General features: G+C 44.3%; 3 protein-coding genes and 1 long non-coding RNA gene across 10 annotated transcripts; 1 reads left to right on the top strand and 3 right to left on the bottom strand.

Moving 5' to 3' along the window:
* Positions 1 to 332: 332 nt before the first annotated feature.
* LOC100829754 (glycosyltransferase family 64 protein C4) lies at positions 333 to 3,043 on the bottom strand. 6 transcript variants are annotated; one of them, XM_024459653.1, is made up of 5 exons: positions 2,585 to 3,028; positions 2,129 to 2,513; positions 1,799 to 1,962; positions 1,603 to 1,673; positions 333 to 792 (listed from the first exon to the last, which is right to left on the bottom strand). In XM_024459653.1, the coding sequence occupies exons 1-5, from the start codon at positions 2,962 to 2,964 to the stop codon at positions 593 to 595; spliced, it is 1,200 nt and encodes a 399-aa protein (XP_024315421.1). In that variant the 5' UTR covers positions 2,965 to 3,028; the 3' UTR covers positions 333 to 592. The 6 variants fall into 6 exon arrangements, with proteins under 6 accessions (XP_024315421.1, XP_014757418.1, XP_014757420.1 ...); XM_014901932.2 differs by having other exon boundaries at positions 333 to 753; positions 2,585 to 3,013; XM_014901934.2 differs by having other exon boundaries at positions 616 to 753; positions 1,603 to 1,702; positions 2,585 to 3,041.
* A 1,794-nt stretch (positions 3,044 to 4,837) lies between these two features.
* On the top strand, positions 4,838 to 6,408 carry LOC112271076. The gene is made up of 2 exons (XR_002963881.1): positions 4,838 to 5,245; positions 5,326 to 6,408. It is a non-coding gene; the product is annotated as an uncharacterized LOC112271076 (long non-coding RNA).
* Positions 6,409 to 8,905: 2,497 nt separating this feature from the next.
* Positions 8,906 to 13,815, bottom strand: LOC100824779 (putative tRNA (cytidine(32)/guanosine(34)-2'-O)-methyltransferase). 2 transcript variants are annotated; one of them, XM_003563479.4, is made up of 11 exons: positions 13,645 to 13,812; positions 13,428 to 13,521; positions 13,272 to 13,321; positions 13,143 to 13,192; positions 12,940 to 13,048; positions 12,804 to 12,864; positions 12,653 to 12,705; positions 10,742 to 10,834; positions 10,266 to 10,329; positions 9,603 to 9,710; positions 8,906 to 9,468 (listed from the first exon to the last, which is right to left on the bottom strand). In XM_003563479.4, the coding sequence occupies exons 1-11, from the start codon at positions 13,669 to 13,671 to the stop codon at positions 9,221 to 9,223; spliced, it is 957 nt and encodes a 318-aa protein (XP_003563527.1). In that variant the 5' UTR covers positions 13,672 to 13,812; the 3' UTR covers positions 8,906 to 9,220. The 2 variants fall into 2 exon arrangements, with proteins under 2 accessions (XP_003563527.1, XP_024313720.1); XM_024457952.1 differs by having other exon boundaries at positions 9,267 to 9,468; positions 9,571 to 9,710; positions 13,645 to 13,815.
* A 782-nt stretch (positions 13,816 to 14,597) lies between these two features.
* LOC100829445 (F-box/LRR-repeat protein At5g35995-like) lies at positions 14,598 to 16,483 on the bottom strand. Its single transcript, XM_014896604.2, is given in 4 exon segments — positions 14,598 to 15,104; positions 15,235 to 15,369; positions 15,494 to 15,849; positions 15,852 to 16,483. Coding segments are annotated over 4 exon segments (1,281 nt in total). The 5' UTR covers positions 16,453 to 16,483; the 3' UTR covers positions 14,598 to 14,915.
* Between the last annotated feature and the right edge of the window lie 7,388 nt (positions 16,484 to 23,871).

The following is a 23,871-nucleotide window of genomic DNA, read 5'->3' as shown; positions in this document are numbered from 1 at the left end:
GAAAAGCACCATTGCTTTTTTTTCGAAAAGGAGGGAAGCCCCTGACGCCCTCCGACAAAAGCACCATTGACGATAACCATTGTGTCATAGTATTTCATTGTGCGCTTATGGATATATGATTTTGTTATGCCATGCTCAACATTTTGGTATTTGATGCGTTGAAAGAATTTGTTGTTGAATTTCACGTAGTTTTGTTTTTTATTATCTATGAATGTGGTTTTCCTAGAAGGTTGCTCCAACTGTGGTGGTTTTGCGTAATTTTTTTTAATCCACACCCAAAATATCTTCTGGCATGTGCAATGTTACATATAGCTGTATCTTCAAATATGAGATGCGAGAAATAAGAATTGGTATTATGCCTGCCTAAAAGGAAGTGCAAGTTCATAAACAGATTCAGTTTCCCGGCACACAATTTACAAAGAGCCATATATCATTTAGAGGGGCACTGTACCTTCGATTCAGCGTGTCAGTAATCTGGTATGTGTTCTCAGAAGTTGTTGAATTATGTACAAGTACGCTAGCCTGATAGTATGTGCTAGGCAGACCCTAATAGGTGAAGGCAAAACAGGGCTAGACCGAACTGAAAAACGTATCACCAGAACCAACTAGTTCGGCTATCAACAGCCTTGGCTGTGGTTGCTACCAGGGGCATATGTCCATACATGGCAGCGAATTTATTCAGACATCTAGATCTCTGCAGATCGTGGCCTTTTAAACTGCTGATGCCACTTGATCCGATCTCGTATATCCTTCCTGCAGTAATATCAATAATCTGGGCATGAGTGTGACCTCCTGATAGGAATGCAACAAATTTTCAGACAACCTACAGTAACTTGATGCTTTCTTAATAGAAAGTAGAGGGATGGGTAGAGTTACTGTAATACAGTTAAACCAGGATTTCAAGGAAACATAAAGTGACTTTTGTATGCATCGAAGCCAAAATGGTAAGAATTAAGATACTTTGACTAATTGATTATTTTCACAGTTTGATAGGCATATGCATACAGCTAAGAATTAAGTTGCCAGGGGGTTTCCTCCTTTCCGAAAAAAGTTAAGAATTAAGATACTTGAACTACTTGACTAAACCATCTGGAGAACTTGAATTAGAAATTACATATGCATGGAAAAGTAAAAGGGCACAGCAATATTGTCAAACAATTAGAGAGCTAACCACAGATGAGATACCGTGTGTGCATAAATAACACGCTCTAACTGAAACCTCTTCTGAATAATAATCAATTCACAAATTCTTATTTTATTCTACAGTTAAACAATACGAACTGCACAGATCCCGTACATAGTAACCACAAGAGTATAGCAGGATATGGTTCCTAGATCCCTATTTCTGCTGATAATCCATTTGAATGGTAAAATGACAGGCAAAAGACATTAAGATAGACAGTCTAAAGAATTCGCCATAAGTAAAACTGAGTATCACTAGTTATACTCCAAAGATGGAATTTATCGATACTGAGAAAAGGCGAAGATCAATGCAGCGTATTATGTGTGAACTTATTCAAATAAATAGGGATGTACAACGGTATAAGTTTCTTAGAAGATGGCACTGAGGAATCTTACTGCTGCACAAGGATGGTTACTGACCTTGGACCCATATAGGTGGAGCTCCAGTTACATTTGCAACGAGAAAAGAAATAGCAATATCCTCACAATTCCTGGGAAGCATAAGTATAAATCTGGAAATCTTAATACATACCACATAGGGTATTATCTCAGCATCATGGAACATAACTGAAGAAAGCATTCAAAACATAGGCCATGCGTTGATATAGAGTTATACCTGTTCTCTGTCACATAATCACGAATAGACGGTAGCATATGATTGGTATATAGATCCAAATACTTCTTGTGGAAAAAACTCGCTTTTGAAAGAATCATACTGTATGTCCCTGTCCTCCAAACTGACCACCAGCTTGCATATCGGAATTCCTCTGTATTGCTTCTCTGCAGAAGCAATTACTCCAATTAAGATAACTAACTTCACTATCCATGCTGAATTAAAAATGCACCAACAAGTAGCTAATTCCAATCACACAAACTTCTTTCTCATCATCTCTACACACACTAGAATATAGAAACACTGCTCGTTCTGCTGTTCGCCCATCCATACCGGGTCAGCAAGCCAGTGCATTCGGGGCACGAAGCCCACCATGGCAGAGGGCGCGCTCCGCCAGACTGAGAAGGCGAAGCGCAGCGTGGCGCACGGGACGATGAGGTCGTCGTCGACGGAGAAGACGGCGTCCGTCCTGAGCCCCTGGATCGGCCTGAACCTGTTGTTGAGGCTGTCCTCCCGGTTGACCTCGAAGCGCACCTCCGCGGCGGAGCTGCAGTTGAGGACGCTCCGGCGCAGGGCCTCAGGCGGCTCCCGCGGCTCGCTCCACACGACGTGGACGGCGTCCACGCCGGCGCAGCCGGAGTAGTGCGCCACGGCTCTCCTGAGGAGCCCGTAGCGCTTCCACGTGTTGACCACCACGACATAGCCGCCGCCGCCGCCGCTGCAGAGGAGAAGAAGAAGACAGTATTAGCTACAGCAGCAGCTGCTGCGGGTAATTAGCCGAGCAGATACCGTGGCGAGGCGGCGTCGGGGTCGAGGCGGCGGAGGGTGAGCGCGAGGACGGTGGCGGCGGCGAGGGCGAGGAGGCACGCGACGAAGCAGGCGGCGAATCTGCCGGCTGAGGCGCCCGACGGGTGGCGAGCGGGGACGGGGACGAGAAGGGGGCGGCGGCGGGTGCCGTTCCTCCGGAACGCCGCCGCGGCGGTGGCCTGCAGCTGCAGCTTGGCCACCCCGAGCAGCATAGGAGCTGAAAGTGATGATTGATTTGCACGGGCGCCGGTGCCGGTGGAGCTGAGCCGAAGGAGCACGCCGAGCTGCTTTCCTTTCCAAATGGAAGAGAGATGGTGATGGTTGTGTATTGTACGGACTACGGAGTACATGGAATTGTACATGTACACGGTAGTGGCTAGTCAACGACTGCGAGAGCTCCCAGCAGTTCGCAGCCAGCTACCGCCTGCCGGGGAGTGGGGATTCGTTGGGTCACATTTCTAAACTGTTTTTGTTTACCATTCAATCAGCCTCATCTAACTGACAAATAAAAAAAGTGCGCTAACATTTCATTTTACTAAAGTTACAAACATTTTTTTTAATAGAAAATCTTAGTTTTACCGATGTGCAATTTTAACCGAGATTTTCAATATTTGAACGGTGATATCAACACGATACCGTTACTTTATAATTGACTTGAATTTGGTACTAGTACTATTAACATCTAGATTTATCTTTTTTATTTATCAAGTTCCGGATCAAATTAAGATTTCAAAATTTCATGGTATAGGGTTTATTTGGAGTGAAAGAATTTTGTAGGAATTTTGGAGGACTTCGATGCGTAGGAATTTTGTTTTGAAAACCTTTTGGATCAAAATAATGGTAAACTCCTATGGGTTATTCCGATGATTAAATTATACAGCCTGTTTGCTAGCTCTCTTTACATTTCATTTTGTAGGAATGAAATGAAACCAAAATTTTGATAGGAATTTATTTGGTTCAATTTGAATTATGAATTCAAAAATCATGTTTGTCTGTCACATGAATTTGTAGTATGAAATACAAATCCAGAGAAATGGTGTCGTCTAGAAAAGAATTGTGGTCACGTATAGGCGTGGTTCCATGAAATTTTAAATCGAATTCCTATAATATCCAATTTTATACCAGCCAAAAAAAACGTTGGTTTCTGAAATTTACAATAAAAATTTCAGAATAAATTTAAGGATTCCAAACCCAAATGATAGGAGCGAAACGGGATATAGATTTTTAGCATGAGCTTAAAACTCATGAACAATAGCATAACGTACGCCATGACGAAATGCCAAGAACTCAGATCCCGCAACGGGAAAGCACGAATTAGTGTAGAACTGGATCCGTGTCTCCAGTTTCAAAACGAAGTATAAAAATCCACATGCTGCGGCAGCGGCTTGACAGCGGAGCTCTGCCTGACACCTATACCTGCATGTTCCTCCTACTTACGAACAAACACGATGGAAACAATATCCAGAAGATGCGGAATAAACAATATCCAGGACCGGAACATTTTATTCTGCATTACAACTATAATGAATTCAGAAAAGAATATCGCGTCTCTCACATGGTAAGTTGAGGTATCAGGTGATGTTGCATTTGCATCTAGAACAGATTCATCATGATAACCATGTTCGGCTTAAACTTGAGCCTCTTCTCTGGCTGGACCAACCATGCTCTGGGATACGCGGGTTTCCATGTGGTGATCAGTCAACATGAACACAAACTGCGTCTAAGATTGTACCGTAGTTCAGGAATTGAGAGATGATTTGCTGATATCAGCAGCACCCATGCCGTGACTGGACGCCTTCTTCATCTCCAATGCGGTTTTGTTACTTTTGTAAGGTGGGGTGATTGGAGGCTGGACCGGATCCAGGCTCTGGTTGGTAGGAGCCACCTTCGGTGTTTGGAAGAGGGTAGGAACGGTCCAAACGGTAAAAACGCCAGATTTGAAAAATAACCGCGCTTTTAAGGATTTGGTAGGAAAAACTGACCGGAACAAATCCCGTAAATGAGGGCTGATCCTGAAAATCTTTTCGGGGATCCGATCTCCCGGACGAAAAATCCTAATGTCTTCAGCGTCCCAAGCAAACCGAAACAAGCAACTCCATCTCCTAAAAACGGTTGGTTTCATCCCGCACCCACCGAAAAGCATCTTCTTCCTCCTCTAGCCACCGGCCCTGCCTCCTCTCATAGCCTCTGCTCGCACCGCCCGCTGCCCGCCGCTGCCTGCGCCGGCCGCCCCCCCCCCCCCCCCCCCCCACAGGAGCCGCCAGCGGTGTCCCACGCCCTACTCCGCCCGCCGATGCCGCGTCCTTCACGGGACGCCGGCGGCCTTGCTCAGCCCGTGGCTGCTCACCTGCTTGCGCCGCCCTGCTTGCAAGAACGGTCATCGGGTGGAAGCAGCCGAGGGGGTCGGAGAGGGAGGCGGGGTCGTGGTGGTGGTCAGCATCGTAGCCGGAGAGGGCCAGGGACAGTCGACGGGAGCCGCGGCCGAAGAGGAGCATCTCGCAGTCTCCCGCGGCCGCGTCGCAGCGGTGGAGCAGCGCCGCCCCCTCGTCGGCATTGGCAATGCCTAGAGTAGCACGAGCAAGGAGAAGAAGGCTACCGTGAAGGTCGGGACGGCATCCTCGACGTCAATTTGGTTTTTGCAAGGTGAGAATACCTTGCTCTACTTCGTCCTTGGCCCCAATTGTCAATGTTGCGTCGGCAAGGAGCTCTAGACGCGTGTGCAGGTGGCACTTGCAGGATGCTGCTCTTACAACTCTGTGGGCTCGAGGCCGCCGGCGATGACATGCAGAGCCGCCGGCCGTCGACGGTGGCAGTCAGGACAGAGGGGTGGGGGGCGGGAGAGGACGGGAGGAGTAGCAGCGGTCATGGCAAAACTGTGGCATCCAGAGAAGAGTCGGCCAGGACGAAGATTGGGGGGATGGAGGAGTATCATGGCCTTGGCGAGATTTGGTTCTCTAGCTCTCTTGATTTGGATCGATTTGGATCGCATTGCTCGAGTTCGTGTTAGAGATGGACGTGAGGAGGCAGAGAGGGGGAAGGAGGCGGATCGGGGCGTGCGTGCGAGGAGGATGCGGGGCAAGGAAGAGATTAGGGATTTGGATCGGATTGCTCGAGTTCGTGTTAGAGATGGGATGTGAGGAGGCAGGGTGGGGGGAGTTCGTGTTTGACTTGGATGGGATTTTGTGCCAGGGAGACGACGTACGGGCAACGCCCGTGGTTCTCACCACCAACTACAATTTAATAGATAGTAATAAATTCTCAAGCCTTCTAGAATATTTCAATCTTCTCATATTCACTGGAAAGCTCCTTGTAAATATCTTCCTCCTCCAATAATCCAAATTATTTTATAATCTTCTCAAATATGCATTGCTAATTCTCAACTCAACACTTTGGAAAAAAACTACGAATGATTTTATTCTTGTATTCTTGCAATCTGCAAACACATGCATGGGAGTAGATATATTCAACCCACTACAATGCTATTGTCACTCCTGTCCTTTTGGTTGCAGCCTATTGATTGTTCTGGACTACAGAAATGTTGGAACAACCACAACTCATCTGTCCAGTTACGGTTGAGGTTCTTACGCACAAAGGCATCTAACCAGCAGTATTTGTGTTCTGGAGTAGTGGATAAATAAACTATAATTTATTTTTTCTTGTAACATGGAGACTTATGCTTGTAATAAGCAATAATAAAGGAAATCAGAAGTTTTAGGTACCTTATGTTCTTGTATAATTGCGGTCAAAATGTTCTTGTATAATGTGGTTATTTTGGCCATTTACACAATGCTATCATGTGTTCATTTGCTCCTTTTCTAATGTTGTACAATATATTGTGGATTTTCTATTTGTTGTATATTTTGTATTTTCTTCCCACTATTCTGCTGCAATTTGAATCCACGTAACAAACCCCAATCGAACATGAAATAAGAGAAATGGATTGCACGGTTGTCGGGGATTAGTCCCAACTCATTGGGTCCGAGGATGGGGATCAACCCAATCCCTATGGAGATTAATTCTTGCCGAGACGAGTCCATGGAGATTAGTCCCCTGGCGAGATGAGTCCAAGCAAACCGAACGAAGTCTGATGTTGAAAAGACAAAATTAAGTTGCACGCCGACTAATGTTTGGAAAGACAAAAATTAGGGTATTATGTATTTTTTTTTTCTTTCATTAGAAGATATATATCTTATTGTATCCGGCCAGTGAGTGTGTGTGCGCACATTTGATTGACATACAGTTTGAAACTGGATGGCTGGTGAATCAAATGACCTGGGGCTCGTTTCCGTGGGGACTTCCAAAAAAAACAAGGTCTTAATTAGTGAAACAATCTTATTAGACCGATTGATATAACACGGGCGTCAGCCATCTCCCTGCGGGCCACGTGTCCCTGTGACCCGCGCGCTCGCTTCTCTAATGGCAAGGCTCGTTTTTTCCGTGCCAAACAAATTGATTCGTTGCTGCTCTCTGCTCCGGCCAGACTGAAGTAGAATGGCTTTGCTCCTTCTGGATCTAAAGGGTTGATGGGTCGCGGAATCGCGGTTGTAGTCATCAAATCATCGAGCAAAGGCATCAAATTATATGTGAGAAAAACTCCCAACCCAGTCCCTCTCCCTTCTTCTTCGTCTCACAGCCGCACTCTGTTTTCAGGGGGCGGAGGCAGGAAAATATCATAAGTAGGGCCAAAATAGAGAATACAATTATTAGGGGTGGGTGGGGGAGGGCAAAGCATAAAAATACATGACTTAGAGCACAAAAAATTAAGGACCTAAACAGAAAAATACATCACTTCTTCATCTTCATCACTTCGCGCAGCAAACCCACCGCTCATTCCCTATGATTTCCCCACCAGCAAAGCATAAAAATACATCACTTCTTCATCTTCACAGCCCCCGCCCATTCCCACCTCCACCCCCAACCCCACCGCTGATGCCTGGCACATTGCTGGCTGCGCGATAGGTGGGGCTTTTATGCGGGTGGTGATTTACCACTCCCTCCGTCACATATTAAGTGACTCGAATTTGTCCAAGTATGGATGTATCTATACCCAAAAGGCGTTTAAATACATGTAATATTTCGTTATTTAATATGGGACGGAGGGAGTACTACATAAACAAATGTCTACATGCTTGCCACGCTCCTGTGGCGGCAGCGCCGTCGGCACAGTCTTGCAGCGGCAGCGGGCGGATCGGAATTGGTTTTGGCACCGGCACTAACGATCAATATCGACACTTCCGGTGCAGCAGCTGCGCGGGCGCCTCTTTTGAGGAACACATGCACCCGCGCTTGCAACATAACGTGATGTGAGTGAGGTGCGTGTCTGTGTTTTGTGTGTTATTCTCTGCAGAATCGCTCTAGTTAAGATAGGTCTCTTTTTCTGTAGACCTTTGTTGGTACTAATCCCATGTGGATCTCCTTTTTTTTTAAAACAAAGAATCTCTTTATTCATTTATAGGCCTGCTAATATACCCATTGTACCCGCAGCAATATGATGAGAAGTATTTCCCCGGAACAAAAGGATCAAAACCTTCTGCACCCCACGCCGGATTTACGGCTTGTACTTTTCCAGTTAGTCCATAAGGATCGGACACCCATATCCTAGGACCATACAAACCCGTTATATGAAATGCCCCAAAGCCAAAGCAAGCCACCCCTGCAAGAAATAAATGAATTCCAAAGATCTTGGGCAAACCTAAAGAGGGTTTTCCTGTCCGATCATCAGAGAATATTGCTAGGTTCCAATATACCCAATGCCAGATAGAGTGTTACATCTTTGATCAAGTCAGAAACTATGCTCGGGGGAGGAGAATGAAACCAGGACTGAGGGAGGGTTGGTCTTCGCTAACTCAGCAAGCTGGTGCGCTACATAATTGGCCTCCTTAGGACAATGCCTGAATGAAATCTTCACAAAATCTGAGGCGAGCCTGAAATAGTCGTGGCAACCCGTTAACGCTGCAAGTTCTAGCCCGAGGCGAAGGGCATGTGCTTCGGCCGAGAGAACATCCTGCACAACTTCCCGTTTGCAGGTGATAGCAGAAAAGAAATATCCGGCTCGATCGCGAATGACAGCTCTCGCCGTCCCACGCAGATTGTCAGCGTCAAAAGAGGCATCGACGTCCAGCTTCACACAATCTGGGGTCTCTTTTTCTCTAGACCTTTGTTGGTAATAATCCATGTGCTACGGAGTTTTAGTAACGGAGAAAGAAATCGAGGAACAAAATCAACAACACCTGTACAACCATTATGTATTGTTCTTTATTTATTTATGTATTGTTCTGACGAGTATCATTAGCATCATGGACATAAGCAAAGTCCCATGGGACATAGGTATTATTTCCCAGAGCCGCAGCAGAACTAAGCAAAGTCACAAGCACAACACTATCAATATTGGCATTTTAGTCTGCATTGCAAATATAATGAATTCAGAAGAGCATCGTGTCTTTCACATGGTGAGTTGAGGTATAAGGTGATGCCTTTGCATCTAGATCAGATTCATCATGATAACCAGGTTTGGCTTAAACTTGAGCCTCTTCTCTGGACCAGCAATGCTTGATGATACGCGGGTTTCCAAATGGTGATCAATCACATGAGCAGACAACCTGCATCTAAGATTGTAGTTCAGGAGTCGATAGATGATTTGCTGATATCAGCAGCAACTGCACCATGGCTGGACACCTTCTTCATCTCCAGCGCGGTTTTGTAAGGTGGGGCGATTGGAGGCTGGACCGGGTCCAGACTCTGGTAGGAGCCGCCTTCTGTGCTGGGAAGAGGGTAGGAACGGTCCGAATCGTAACCGCTGAGATCACCGCAAGCTAGAAACGGAATGTAGACCTTGTTTGGCCCCTCCAACCATCCACTTCTGCAATCTGCACACAGCGAATAAGCATAGGATTTTGTTTAAACAAGTTTTTCTTTGTTTTGCAGGAGAATAAGCATAGAAGTTGGCAACGTGTATAATATGTGGACACCTTAGCAGGAGTCGAGTATATCTGTCTCGTACCTAGATCATCAGCCCCAGACGGAGTTCCCACTTTCTCTAGCAGGTGGTATAAGTCTTTCTCTTTGAACCCCTCAGGAGGTGAATAATTCTCGCAAACTGCAAATGCCTCTGTAAAGATAACCATAAGACCATATAAACATTTTCCATCAACCAGAAATATATAGATGAATAAAAGGACAAAAACATCATCAGAATGTCAGTAGTGCAACTAAAATGACGTATACCATAGTGGGAAGATATGCAAACACACAAAAAGTATGTACTCCCTCCTTCCCATTTTAAACGTCGTTTTAGATTAATCTCGTATACCAAGGCACAGCTTTACAACGGCTCCTCTGCACACACGCGGCCGCAATTAGCTGCATGCCATTAATCCAGGCTGCGGATTTAGTGCTTCATGCAGTTTTTGCGCCAATGAGCATGCAAGCTGCCATCTCCTTCTTTCACTAATCACGCTGCATGCGGTTGGCCAGCGCATCCAAACAATGAATGCATAGGAGAGAAAACCGATGAGTACTTTTAGGGAAGTGCTAGTACGACGGTTAATTTGGGGGGAAAAACCTAATACGTCATTTAAATTGGGATGGAGGGAGTATGAATCTATATGCAAAAAATACAAAAGGTATGTATGAATCTATTTCCCTTTTAAGGATAAAGGCTTACCGATACTTGAGTTGCGGCTACTTTTGGGCTTCGCAAATGTAACTCGTGAGAAGAACAGCTTTAACTGCATAAAGCATTGATAGTCAGAAGCTGAAGCAGTATACCTTTACCACAGAAGCACCTCGTGCAAAGAGATAAACCGAATCCATAAATTCAATGCCACTTTAGTCAATACTCAATAGTGTGGAAATTGTAACCATATTATCACAGCTTTACCAAGTAAAAATGGGGCAAGCACTGGAGGCAACAATTTGGATAACAATATAGACTACAGTAATCAATTATATGTAAATTTCATTCCTGATCACCAAAATGTTTCAGCAATGGATTGTGGAAGGATATAATAGTAATGCAAGGATATATAGATAAATAGTCACACGGAAGATAATGATTCAGGCATCTTGATAAAACAAAAGGATTCTAAAGTACGTATGAAAATTCCTAACCAAACAGGGGCAAACAAGCATCAACAATACCTGGCAATACAAGAGACTTGTATCTTTACCACGAAAAATCTTGGCAACAAATTTTCCACCAACTTTGAGTACATGAGTCACAATTGTCAGTGCCTAAATGCAAGGCATATATATGCAAATTAGCCAAAGAAACGAGCTAACATACAGATTCTATCTGGAAACTAAGCAGAAGAAAACTGCAACTAGTGGAAAACATAACGGAGTTAATGGAACCAGGGTGTTGTTCGTTCTATAAACATAAACAACAACGAATTATCCAGAGCTCGAGTAAAATTACTCAAATTTTAATATACAATACAAAGAAGGTATTGTACCAAAAGTAAGCATTTTCTGGTAGAATATTGAAAATAAACTGCATGTGAAGGGGTGAAGAAGAGACTAGATTACTATGGCAAGAGGATCAAGGCATTAAAAAGCACCATTTAGTTAGCTGGCCACATGTACATCAACCTAAAGATAGTGGTTTAGGGGTCAATGATCTAGAAATTAAAAATATTAGTTTACTACCTTGTAAATGGCTATGGAGGCTTGAAAATGGATTAGGGGTATGGCAAGATAAGATTAGGGCTAAATATATTAAGAAAAATATGTTAGCCTTATGTTCTCACAAAGCTGGATAATCCCACTTCTGGCAACACCTGAAGCAAGTTAAAAATATTTTTATGAACTGTTGTAGGAAATAGATTCATAATTGGGGGGGGGGGGGGGGGGGCGAACTTGCTATTGGGAAGAACACTGGATAGGAGATCAACCTTTTTGTCATAAATTCCCTACACTCTATGATCTAGCAACTAAGTGGTATACTTCTTTTGCTAAAGTTTTCCAGTGCGCTTGGAGATACATTCAATTTAGAAGGACCTTTTAGGGAGGAAATTTGATTGTGTGGCAGCAGCTAGTGGACCTATGTCTGAATATTCAGCTAAATGAGGAGGAAGATAAATGCCCTTGGAAGTTGACCAAATCTGGGCAATTCACTGTTGGCTCCTTATATAGATTATTACTTAAAGATAAACAAGCAGCCATTATTTGTGTGCATTTCTGGGAAAACAAGGATTCCTCTGAAAGTTTTTTTATGGTTAATGTGCAAGAATAGCATATTTACAAGGGATATTTTAAGTAGGAGAGGCTGGAGTGGACCTACAAAATGCGAGTTTTGTGGCTACAAGGAAACAATTGATCATCTATTTTTTTTCAATGTCCTGTGGCTGCTTACTGCTGGAGTTTGGTATGATGTACTTCAGTATCAGCAAGGTGCCATGTTCCGTGGAGGAGCTATGTACATGGATGCCCAGTTTTAAAGGCAAGCAACGATCTTATGTTGCAATAGGAGTTGCTTCCTTTTGTTCGAGTATTTGGAAGACTAGGGATCAATCTTATTTTCAAGGTGTTTTGCTTAAAGATCCTACTGTTGTCATCTTCTCCATCTGCCATTGGCTGATGTCAGGAATGGAGAATGGACTCCAAAACGACGCTGACCAGAACAAGCTCAAGAATGGAACGCTTATGTTATCTCGTACAACGTCGGAGGTGATGAATGCTCGGTACAGATGGAGGCCAACGGTGTCAAGGATAGGAGTTGGTCAATTTGGTTCATCGCATGTTTAAGGCTCCCTGGGCACGCAGTTCCCCATGTAACCTGAATGGTGCTTCGCGAGTCTTGAGATGTTTGCTCAGCCTGGCCATGTTTGTTATTCTCCCCTGTCTGGACCTTCTTGGGCAGTGTTGAACATTTGAACTTCTTAGTATCGGTTTATTTAATGAAAATCGGAGCTATGTTCCTCTAATCGAAAAAAAATGCATGGAAAACGAGAATTTTTATTTGGTTGGCATCATATCTTCTGGTCAATGTGAATTGCTTCCAGAAAAAATCTCTGATCTAAATTGATATACAAAGACAGAAAATGTACTAACCGCCAATATAAGCTGGGACTGAACAAATTCGTCCATATCATGAAGGCCGGTAACTGCAATTATCCGAAAGGAGATAAGAATTGAACCTACACAAGTGCCATAAACACCTTGAATAGAGTTAAGGACCACTATTCTAGCATTGCAATCTTACCATCAGGGGCGCCATCACAGACAACCAAGTCTGCTTTGCATCCATCAAAATGTCTAATAACCTGGCAGCATATTTACATCAGCTACAGCAAGTCAAATAATTGCAGAAATTTTATCTCGGTGTCTATCCATCTCACCACTTCCGCTGTTCGAGCATTAGTGATGTCACCCTGGACTTGTATAACCCCTTCAATTGGGGCCATAGGTTGCAAATCGATTGCAACAATGAGAGGGAGGCCACCATCTCTAGTATAATATCACAGGGTAAAAAGAAAGTAATCGGATATGAACAATGATACAATGCTGGAGCAGACAGTGACGCACTGACACTAACACTTACTTGCAATCAGATGATAGCTTTGCTGGTAAATACAAATTTCGGCTCAAAACCTGCAAGTGCAAATGCTATAAGCAACCAGACGAGCAGACGCAGGTGTGGATGGTAAACTGGGCATATGAGTACTCATACCTGGCTCCAGCTCCCAGGAGCAGCGCACAAATCAACGACACGTTTCACTCCTGCAAAAAGGAAAAGAGAAAAAGAACAACATCAATTCTATACTACCAAGTATGGAGTATTTATCAGTGGCAGGATGTCGAGCAAGCGGATGGGTTGAGACGAGACCGTGAAAGATGTTGAACTCCTGGTCGATCTGGAGGAGCTTGAAGGCGCTGCGAGCTCTCCATCCTTCCTCCTTGGCCTTCCGGTAGTAGATGTCCTGAGCAAGCGACGGCCAACACCCCAATCGAACGCAAAATGCACGGTAAGAGGCAGCGAAGCGAAGCACGGGACGAGAAGAGGGGAGAAGCTGGCTGAGAGGAGAGAGACGGAGGTAGCTTACCCGCTTGTCTTTTGAGGCCTTGCCCATGGCGAGGAGGAGCCGAGACGAGCCCGAGCACGGAAACGGAGCGGCGGGGCAGAGGTCGACGACGGTGTAGGCGCCGCCCCAGTTGGAGATGACGGCGAGGGACGGCCGCCAAGACCGCGCGGGTGGTATGCTAGGTGTCGAAGGGTATTGGGCCGTGTCTCCCTGTATGCATCGATGGGACTTGGGCCCAAATCCTTGAGGCCCGGGAAGGGTGTTGGGCCGACTGCCGGATGGGAGAGTAAGACAGAGAGGAGAGTTAAGATCAGGCCTGGCGATGGAAAGGCCAGACTTGCACCTTGTTTAGTCTGTATTCTGTAATCACACTGCCATCAAGCCTTACAGCCTTATTGCACTCTCACTTGATCAAGAATATTGCTCAAAAAAAAAACTTGATCAAGAATACAAGTGATATCTGGAACATGTAAAAGCCAAACACGACGGCCACAAGAAAGCGGTGAACCCGTTCTAGCTAAATTATGAGCATCTACCCCTTAAAAAAATAAATCAACAGCCACCATAAGCGCACATAGTGTTTCGTCAGGAAGTGAGAAATAATGGCTCAAAACTGCAGTTGATAAGAGAGCCAAAAACATCATATTTAGGTGCTCGTCTACATGACACTGGCTTCGACCCCATTGTTGTCCAAAATAAGTTGGGAAATCACACCACCATTAACTAATGAATTAAAATTAAGAAATCGAACCAATTAGAATATGCATGTGATGTAGCAGCAACAACATAGATGGGGAATGAAATACAGACATTCCAACAAAAGTAAACACATGAGTTTTATAAGAGAGCCAAATACATCATATTTTGGTGTCCCAAGACACTTGGATCAACAAGGCGTTGTCTAAATGATACTGGGAGAAACATGACACCTCCATTGTCCAAAAGATAATATAAGTTGTGAAAGCACACATCCATTACTGAATAAAAAATATAGAAACCGAAATGGTACAAATGGCAATGGCATACAGCTGTTCCAACAGAAGTAAACATTAACATCACAGATGCCTTCTAAAGTTTCTGATACCATAAAATAACTAAGGCAGAACTCTCAAAGGAAACTAACATGACGGAATCAACATAACGAACTATCAAAGGGATCGGCAGCAGTCAAATCATGGATGTGGCCAATATGTATATCATCACCGAAGTAAGAATCAACCACAAAATCAAACTGAGCACCTTCAGAAGCCCTCTTATCCAGCTGTAGTTTTCTTTGTTGATCAACTATCCATTCAGAATGATGCGAACACCATATGTTCTAGCACTTTTGCATTCAAAAGAAAAAACCTTGCAAAATATAAATCTCTCGGAGTTCCTTGATAATTCATCAGCACTATTTTTTTTAGATGCAGTTCAAAGCATTCAGTATGATCGAGTGGAAAATGGTGTCGTGCTCTTTTTGATGCCCCAACCCGATATAACTGAAAATGATTTGAAGTTAGTTGATTTTAAGCATGCTTCCACATAAGGATGGATGGCACAAGAAGACAATGAATCAACTTGATGTAAAATAAAGAGGCGTAAGACAAAACGGTTGCAAAGAATTCTCACCAAGACATATAACTTCTCCAAGCAAGGAAATAATGTCGCATAGTCAATGGCGTCATCAACACTTGCAGGGGACATGCGCAAAACTAAAACTTTAACAGTAGACACCACACTCTTCAAGCTGACAGCAACAATTCTCTGAATTAAGCAAGACATATGAATGGTTAGCACACGATATAATAAGGCATATGAATGGCTAGTGACAAGATCTGTAAGAATGAGTAAATACAGTGAGATGGCTGCTCGATAGAGAAATAGATACCTGAAGAACTGTGGTTTCAAGCTTGACTTTGGTGAACCCTTCTGGCAGAGAACCCAAGAAGTCCAGTTTAGGTGCACAAACCAAACTGATGGATAGGTCACTGTCTAATCCAGATAGAAACAACTTTTCTAGGAGAGGGGCATCCTCAATAATCACTTGTTGCAACACTTCCTCTGGTCCATGTACAAAACCAGAGGATACACCTAGCCTCCTAAGGGTGGACGAGTTGATCCGAACGCCACGGACACCATCCAATTCACTAAGCACCAAGCTGTCGATCACAGGGCAGCCAGCAAGAATACTGTGGAGGTAGCCCTCCGAGATGACGACACCTTTAAGGGTGAGCTGCTTGAGGTGGGGAAATGTACATCGCCGGCAACGGTGGCAATGGAGGGGAAATGGATCATGTAACCGGTGGAATTGATGCTGAGGATGCGGAGGGTGGGCGAAAACCGGAGCACGGATGGCGGCAGCGTATGAGGGTCCTCCCTGGGCACTACCCAGCGTTCCCTGCCGCTTTCCTTGCGGTTTTGCCATAGATCCAACTCACGGAGGTCATTGAGGGCTGGCGACTGGAGCCAGCCGTTCAAAAAGGGGGTGACGTAGTCAGATTTGTAGCCATACCAGGTGAGAGAGAGCCGGCGGCAGGGGGCCTGGTGGTCGGCGAGGATGCGGGAGACGAGGCTGGATGGGGCGGGCTCGTCTTCGCGGCGGAGCTCGACCTCGAGGTTGAGCGGGGCGGAGCGGAAGAGGTGCCCCCATTGGGTGGAGAGGGATTGGGTGCGGGCCCCGTCCTTGGTGGGGAGGAGCGAGATGATGTGGCGGAGAACGCCGTTGGGGAGGTTGCTGATCAGGTCGGGCCCTTCTCCGGCCTCGCGGTTCTCGCTCGCTGGTGGTCGGATGCCGGCGTCAAATCCGGCTTCGTGCGATTTTCGCTTCTTGGCTCTGCGGGTAAGCATCGCCGCCGACAGCCGGAGAAGAAAGAGGAGGTTCTGCGTTGGCCCGAGTGGGAAGGTTTTGGCGGTTAGAGATTTTTGAGGTAAAATGCACGGTTTTTCGCACGGTTGGTGTGACCGGACCCATTGGCCGGCCCAGGTCTGGCACGGCCCACTTATGAACGGGCCGTGCCGAGCCTGTTAGGATGCGGGGTGTGTATAGGTGGCTAACGGGCTGGACCCGTTGGAGTGGGCCGTGCCGTGTTGGTTCGCTGCGGCGAAACCTCAGCCCAGGCACAACACACGAGCCTAGTCGGGCCGTCAGGGCCTATTTACTCCGTCAGGTCAAAAAAAAGCTTGTGGCCCCGTTTAGCCCGAGGCCATCTCCTTCTTGCTCTCCGGTTGCCGCCAAGCTCTGTGCCTCCGCCTTGGTGCGTTGCCGCCAATCCCCGTGCGTCGCCAGATCGAGCCTCGTGCCCGGCTGCCGTTGCCTCCAGATCTAGCCCCATGCGCAGGCAATGGTCCTGGCGAGCGGGGACGCGAAGAGGTCGAGGAGGTGGGAGGCGATGGTCTCGGCTAGGTGGAGCTCCACCCACACGTCGCTGGAAAAGGTGGTTGGTGCTGCTGTGTCGGTGCAGGGTTCAGACTTCGGAGCGACCGAGCGAGAGGAGGAGTGGGGAGAGGGAATGGGCTTCGGCATTTCGGCCCCATGCAGAAAAGAAGGGAGTACGCCAGTGCGGGACTGGGCCAAAGAGGAGTAGAGAAGATGGGCTATGGCATGCATGAAATGTAGAATAAAAAAATAAAGTTAAACGGGCGGTGTCATGTCGGCCCGTGGGCTCGAGGCCGAGGCCCAGGCATGGCCCAAGACGGGTCGCAGGCCGGCACGACCCTTTTAATTCCATGTCAGGCCAAGCACGTAATTGGCCGGGCCCGGCCCGTTGGCCAGCTATATGTGTCACCGTCAGGTTCTCAATTCAAAGGATCCTCCTAAGAATTTTGCAGCGTTCGACTTCTTAAGAATTTTACTACGTAGATCATTATTCAATGAAACCTAAAAAAATGGCTTGCGGGATGCTTGAGCATGTTTGAGGAGGTTCGATTCTACATTGGTATTTCACAATCACCTGGAAAACAGCAAGACATAGTCTTAAAGTCTGATGGCCTCTCTATTGTCTCCGCCTTGAAAGATAAGGCAGTTCTGCTATACCATAATGCTTTATTTCTCAATAATAAGGTCCTCTCCATGGTGAAAGTCTCCCAGATGCGAAGTTTAGCCATGTAAAAAGAGAAGATAATGGTGTAGCTCATGATCAAGCTCGCTCAACTAGCAAAAAGGAGATGTTTAGCAGTTTAAAGCCTCAAGTTGTGTCAGCAGTTGCACATATCTGATCATGCAACCTTTTTTCTAGTGAAACTGATTATCGCAGCTATATAGTTCTAAACTAGAAAATGAAATTGATAATCGTGTTTGGCTATCTAACAAACATACTTGCCTTTATTTGCTGAACAACTATAGTTTTTTTCTTGGGAAATGGATGATCAGTTTACTAATATCAATAAGTAGGCCTCAAATAGCCACAAAGGTGCCACCAGTAAGTTTACTAGACAGGCGACAAGAAGGTCTATCAGATTAGCGTGCGTGTGGAATGAATAAAGCCTCTTCAGTGAGGACCTATGATACGGGTGCGGGTGGCCCGATCTTTCGATGAGATTGGTAACTCTCGATTTGGGTAGGAGGTGACGTTGACGATCCGACTACGGCCTAGGAGGCAGCGCCTTAGCAATCGATACACCAATTCCAAAGGGTTATTGATCACGCGGGGCCACGATCAACCTGACCACGAAGGTCTTTGTTCCTGCAAGCAATCGAAGAACAAGCAAGAACAAGATAAATAGCGGGTGCAATCTAAAATTGCGAATATACTATATCAAACCAATGTCTCAACGAGACGATAAGTTGGGGTTCCGAAAGCGGTAAAACAGGTGGTCTAACCGACACACGCGATTACACGAAGTAGTAGCGATGGCTAACTTTTAACTAAACAAAACCCAAGGCTCCTTAGGGGGGCTCATGGGGTATATAAAGGAGGAGGGAGAGATATTTTCGTCCACCTTGAATAAGGAGTTCGAAATCCAACTCTATCTCTAACTTTCCTAACAAACTACAACTCTTTAGGAAACAGAAAAACAGATCCGTCTGCTTGTTTTGTCCGCCACGGTCAGCACGAGTCGAATCTCTTGATGGGGCCAGATCCGTTGGAAAGGTCTTGTAATTACCTTTCCAACAAGTACTTGTTTGCTTGATTTGGACTCCGGATGCGGTCTGGGTGATTAAAACAAATTCGGGTCTCCTGACAGCTCGGACCCGAATCGGATTCAACTTTAATTCGTGATATCTTTCTCTAGCAAGCTCCGAATCATGTGCCGTTTGATTTGTTGGAAAGTAGACTTGATAGGCTTCACTTTGAATCTCCCTTTGCAGGCTATAACACTTCATCTTCACTTTGGACTTGTAAAGTTCAATAAGATGCCTACATAATAAGATTACACAAGATAGTAGCTCCGCCTCTTTGCAGGTAACATATTGAAAACATTTTGTAATTGAATTCACCTGATTATAATTATTAGAGACACCAACAATTAGGGTTCTAATGGTCGTATCCATGGTTAGCATGTCCATATCATCCTCCCTTTCTTGAAAGGAAAGCCGTCCTCGGCGTCGTTTATGCTGAAAATATGCTAACAAAAGAGACAAGGTATGCGCATGGTATATGTATATATCGTTATTTTTAACTCCACTCCCATGTTGCACAATTAATGTTTTATAACACAATCTCATGAGATAATTAGTCACACAATCATCATGAATATCATTCCAGCAAGAAGATTGACAATATGTTTTGCATATATAAGTGAAACGATATCTTATATTTGATTTGCACCGCTCACCATTATACCATCCCAACACTGGAGAATAATAATTAATAATGTTACCCAAATTAGTTACTACAAGATGCTGAAATTTAGAGCATGTCAAAGCACTAATATTCGAACAATCGTGTAAAAAACTAATTGGCAAATAATCAACACCAATATTGGAGGTCATATCAAAATGGTTAAGCATATGCAACATATTATGTTCTCCCAAATCAAGAAAGTTATCACAAGCAATCCAAATCTGATGCACCCAAAATTTATTGTTCACGTCATCTTCTCCAATTAATTGAATAGTGTATCCATGGGCATTAGCAAAAGATTTTGAAATTGTTAACTCAGAACCTTTATCCCTTGCATGTGACAAATATATAGGTGCATCAAGTCTAATAGAACACAAAGAATTATTAGGCGGAACCATAGGAAACACTTCTTCATGTTTAATTAATTCAATGCAACATAAATCAAATTTAATCATCGCGTCACAAGTCTCTTCCAAAACAGTAGGTATCTCCTCACATAAATCATTATCATTTGAATAAATGGGTGTACTCAAATCAGCATGTAAATCAACAATTTCACATGGTGCAGAAAATTCAACGGGTATCTCATTTATTTCATCACATGTCATATTTTGTTCAGCAACACAATCATCTTTATCATTACCTTGTAGGCTCAACACGTTTCTTGTACACCTTCTCTCCAATTTCCTCTCCGCTTCACGAGCAAGATTAAGCAAACACAATAGAGAGTCGTATTTTCCGTATTCAATTATGTAAGAAATATCAAAGTTAAGCCCACAATAAAACCTATCCATTTTTCTTTGTTCGGTTTCATCTAAACTAGATCGCAAGGTTAAAATTTGGAACTCATGGTAGTAATCATCAACAGTTTTATCATCTTGTGTCAAATGTCGTAATTTGGAACGCAACTCATAAGCATAACTTGGAGGAACATATTTTTCTCTCATGATTTTCTTCATATCAATCCAAGTGTGAGGTATTTTGTTTGCTCTAACTATCTCACACCACCATGATAATGCATCAAAACGAAATTTACTACTAGCAATTTGGACCTTACGACTATCTAGTACATGGAAGCATGTGAATTGTTCAGTTAAAACTAGCTCCCAATCTATATACGTTTCAGCATCATTTTCCCCCTCAAAGAAAGGTACACACAATTTATATGTATTAGAAGGATTGTTTTGTACCGTTGCCGTGGCATTATCAACAAGAGACGTGGAGGATGGCCGTGGTGAAAAGCACTCATTGCGGTCACGGGATAGCATCGGTCTAGTTGCCATGCTTCGTGTAAGTCCTGTCATGGTTAGTAGAAAACAAGAAACAAATCACAGTAATATGTTCCTATCAACTACTAGGATGTGGCTACAAGTCGCTCAACTCTCAAGCTAAAAATCAAGTTCTTACAAGTTCTTACCATGCAAAACAGGAAGGTGATGGCCAGCGGCGTGACCAAGCCCTCCGAATATTAAATGTATCGATGCCTCGGTAACAAACCAACCTAGGTGTAGAATCTGTGGAGCTTGGAGGCTTTTGTGAGTAGCAAAGAATAGCAAATAATCAAATCAGCAATGCAAAGTTGAAAATATGCTCAATAATGCTAGTCCTAGCTGCTGGAGTCGATAAGAACGAATTACAGAAATAATCTAAGCCTAGATACTGAAGAAGGTAGGATAGAAAGATGGCACAAGAAGTAAATCCCTGGGATTTTTTTTCTTTTTTTTTCTTTTTGTGGCCTTCTGTTTGGCTTCTTATTCTTTTCTTCTTCTTTTTTTCTTTTTTTTCTTTTTTTCTACCCCAGAAACTCACGCAAAAGAAGGACCGGAAAACTGTACGTCGGTCTGTCGAAGAACAGCAAAGGCTGCAGTAAGAAAAATTCAGAAAAATATGGAAAAATATGGGTTAGAAGGGTATCGACACAAGCTTTCCAGCAAGGGCAAGATCACTCAAAACGGATATCGGACGGTGGAGAAAACTGAGAAACACCGCGCTGCAGCGACGTCGGAAAACGGATGCAAAAACTTGGAAGCTCAGAAAGTCCACCTTACAAACCGAATTTGGGGCTCAAAGTGCAGGGCAACGCCCTGGATATTTCCTGATGAGCCTCGTCCTGAGCTTTCCAAAAAGTCCAAGAACGTCCAAAACCGAGTTGGTACGCAAAAGATACGCCCGTTTTACTGAACACGGGTCAAACCCACCCGAAACTAAAATTCTACTCGGACTCGGGTCCGAAACTGACTCGAACTCTTTTTTTTTTTCGTTTTTTTTTCTTTCTTTCTTTCCTTTTTTTTTTCTTTCCTTTTTTTTTTTCAAATTTCCAAACAACTTGATCTCTAAACAAAATTCGATCTATGATGAAACACTTTCCAAAAGCACTCCTTATTGGACTCGGACTCGGATTCGCGGCTGAAAACTATAACTTGCCGACTCGATGTAGGACTCGACGAGGGACTCGGTGTAGGACTCGAAGAGGGACTCGGTGTAGGACTCGATGAGGGACTCGGTGTAGGACTCCAAGAGGGACTCGGTGGAAGATATGGTGGCGGCGGGAGATTATGGCGGTGGTGTGGCAGGAAGTTTGGCGGCGGAAGATTGATGAAGGAAACCTGCGTCACACGAAGAACAAGAAAACCAAAAGCAAGTTCGATCTAGTAGAAAAAATCTGAAAAACGATCCAATCTAATCCAGCAACTCGACACGATTAATGCAGCAAAGATTCAACAATGCAAATACTAAAGTGAAAATTGCAAGGCTCAGATTGGTTCTAGGACAAGGTAACTAATTCTAATTTTTCTTTGGCTTTTTCTGGACGATAGGTAAAAATAGATCTAAACTACGGATAAACTGGAAAAATCTCACCGAGCAACCTTAAGCTCTGATACCACGTGATACGTGTCGGGGTGGCCCGATCTTTCGATGAGATTGGTAACTCTCGATTTGGGTAGGAGGTGACGTTGACGATCCGACTACGGCCTAGGAGGCAGCGCCTTAGCAATCGATACACCAATTCCAAAGGGTTATTGATCACGCGGGGGCACGATCAACCTGACCACGAAGGTCTTTGTTCCTGCAAGCAATCGAAGAACAAGCAAGAACAAGATAAATAGCGGGTGCAATCTAAAATTGCGAATATACTATATCAAACCAATGTCTCAACGAGACGATAAGTTGGGGTTCCGAAAGCGGTAAAACAGGTGGTCTAACCGACACACGCGATTACACGAAGTAGTAGCGATGGCTAACTTTTAACTAAACAAAACCCAAGGCTCCTTAGGGGGGCTCATGGGGTATATAAAGGAGGAGGGAGAGATATTTTCGTCCACCTTGAATAAGGAGTCCGAAATCCAACTCTATCTCTAACTTTCCTAACAAACTACAACTCTTTAGGAAACAGAAAAACAGATCCGTCTGCTTGTTTTGTCCGCCACGGTCAGCACGAGTCGAATCTCTTGATGGGGCCAGATCCGTTGGAAAGGTCTTGTAATTACCTTTCCAACAAGTACTTGTTTGCTTGATTTGGACTCCGGATGCGGTCTGGGTGATTAAAACAAATTCGGGTCTCCTGACAGCTCGGACCCGAATCGGATTCAACTTTAATTCGTGATATCTTTCTCTAGCAAGCTCCGAATCATGTGCCGTTTGATTTGTTGGAAAGTAGACTTGATAGGATTCACTTTGAATCTCCCTTTGCAGGCTATAACACTTCATCTTCACTTTGGACTTGTAAAGTTCAATAAGATGCCTACATAATAAGATTACACAAGATAGTAGCTCCGCCTCTTTGCAGGTAACATATTGAAAACATTTTGTAATTGAATTCACCTGATTATAATTATTAGAGACACCAACAATTAGGGTTCTAATGGTCGTATCCATGGTTAGCATGTCCATATCAACCTAGATATCTTCACCTAGGAACTAACGCCTTTCTACTGACAGATAAACAAGAATTGTCAGGTCTTATAAAAGGCAAATGAATAGGCATGCCATCCAGAAGCAAGGTACGAAAGAATGCCACAAGGAAAGAGGCGGGCACATGTGTGATATCATGCCAAAACACTAAAGCACGCATGTTTGTGTCGGGTACGCCAAGCCGAGTAGGTGGAACTTTTTTCAGTTTCCTCTATTGTCTTCTTTCACATGTTATCTCTGTTTACGTCATACTTTTTCTCCCTTACCATTACACGCAGTCTTTATGGTCCCTTGACAAAATTCTGGCACCATTTCAACACATAGCACTTTATAGCAAACAATATTCCTTTTAACAACAAGTTAAGTCATTAGTTATTTGAAAAGGTTCTTGTTCCTCGGAAGAGAAGATCATGTCACAAACAGTAAAAACCAACAAAAGCCCAAATTCACGGTCAGATTCCAGCTGGTTAATGAAAAAAGCTCGCCAAGAACATGTTGTGAGTGTTTCGTAAACCTTAAAGTAGACATGGTAAAATCAGGTCATGTGGAGCCATTGGTTATGGGCTTTTTT

Source organism: Brachypodium distachyon, chromosome 1 (assembly GCF_000005505.3).
Source record: "Brachypodium distachyon strain Bd21 chromosome 1, Brachypodium_distachyon_v3.0, whole genome shotgun sequence".
In the NCBI taxonomy this organism is placed as follows: domain Eukaryota; kingdom Viridiplantae; phylum Streptophyta; class Magnoliopsida; order Poales; family Poaceae; genus Brachypodium; species Brachypodium distachyon.
Note: the sequence above shows the minus strand (reverse complement) of the source record. Positions and strands in the feature narration are given on the sequence as shown.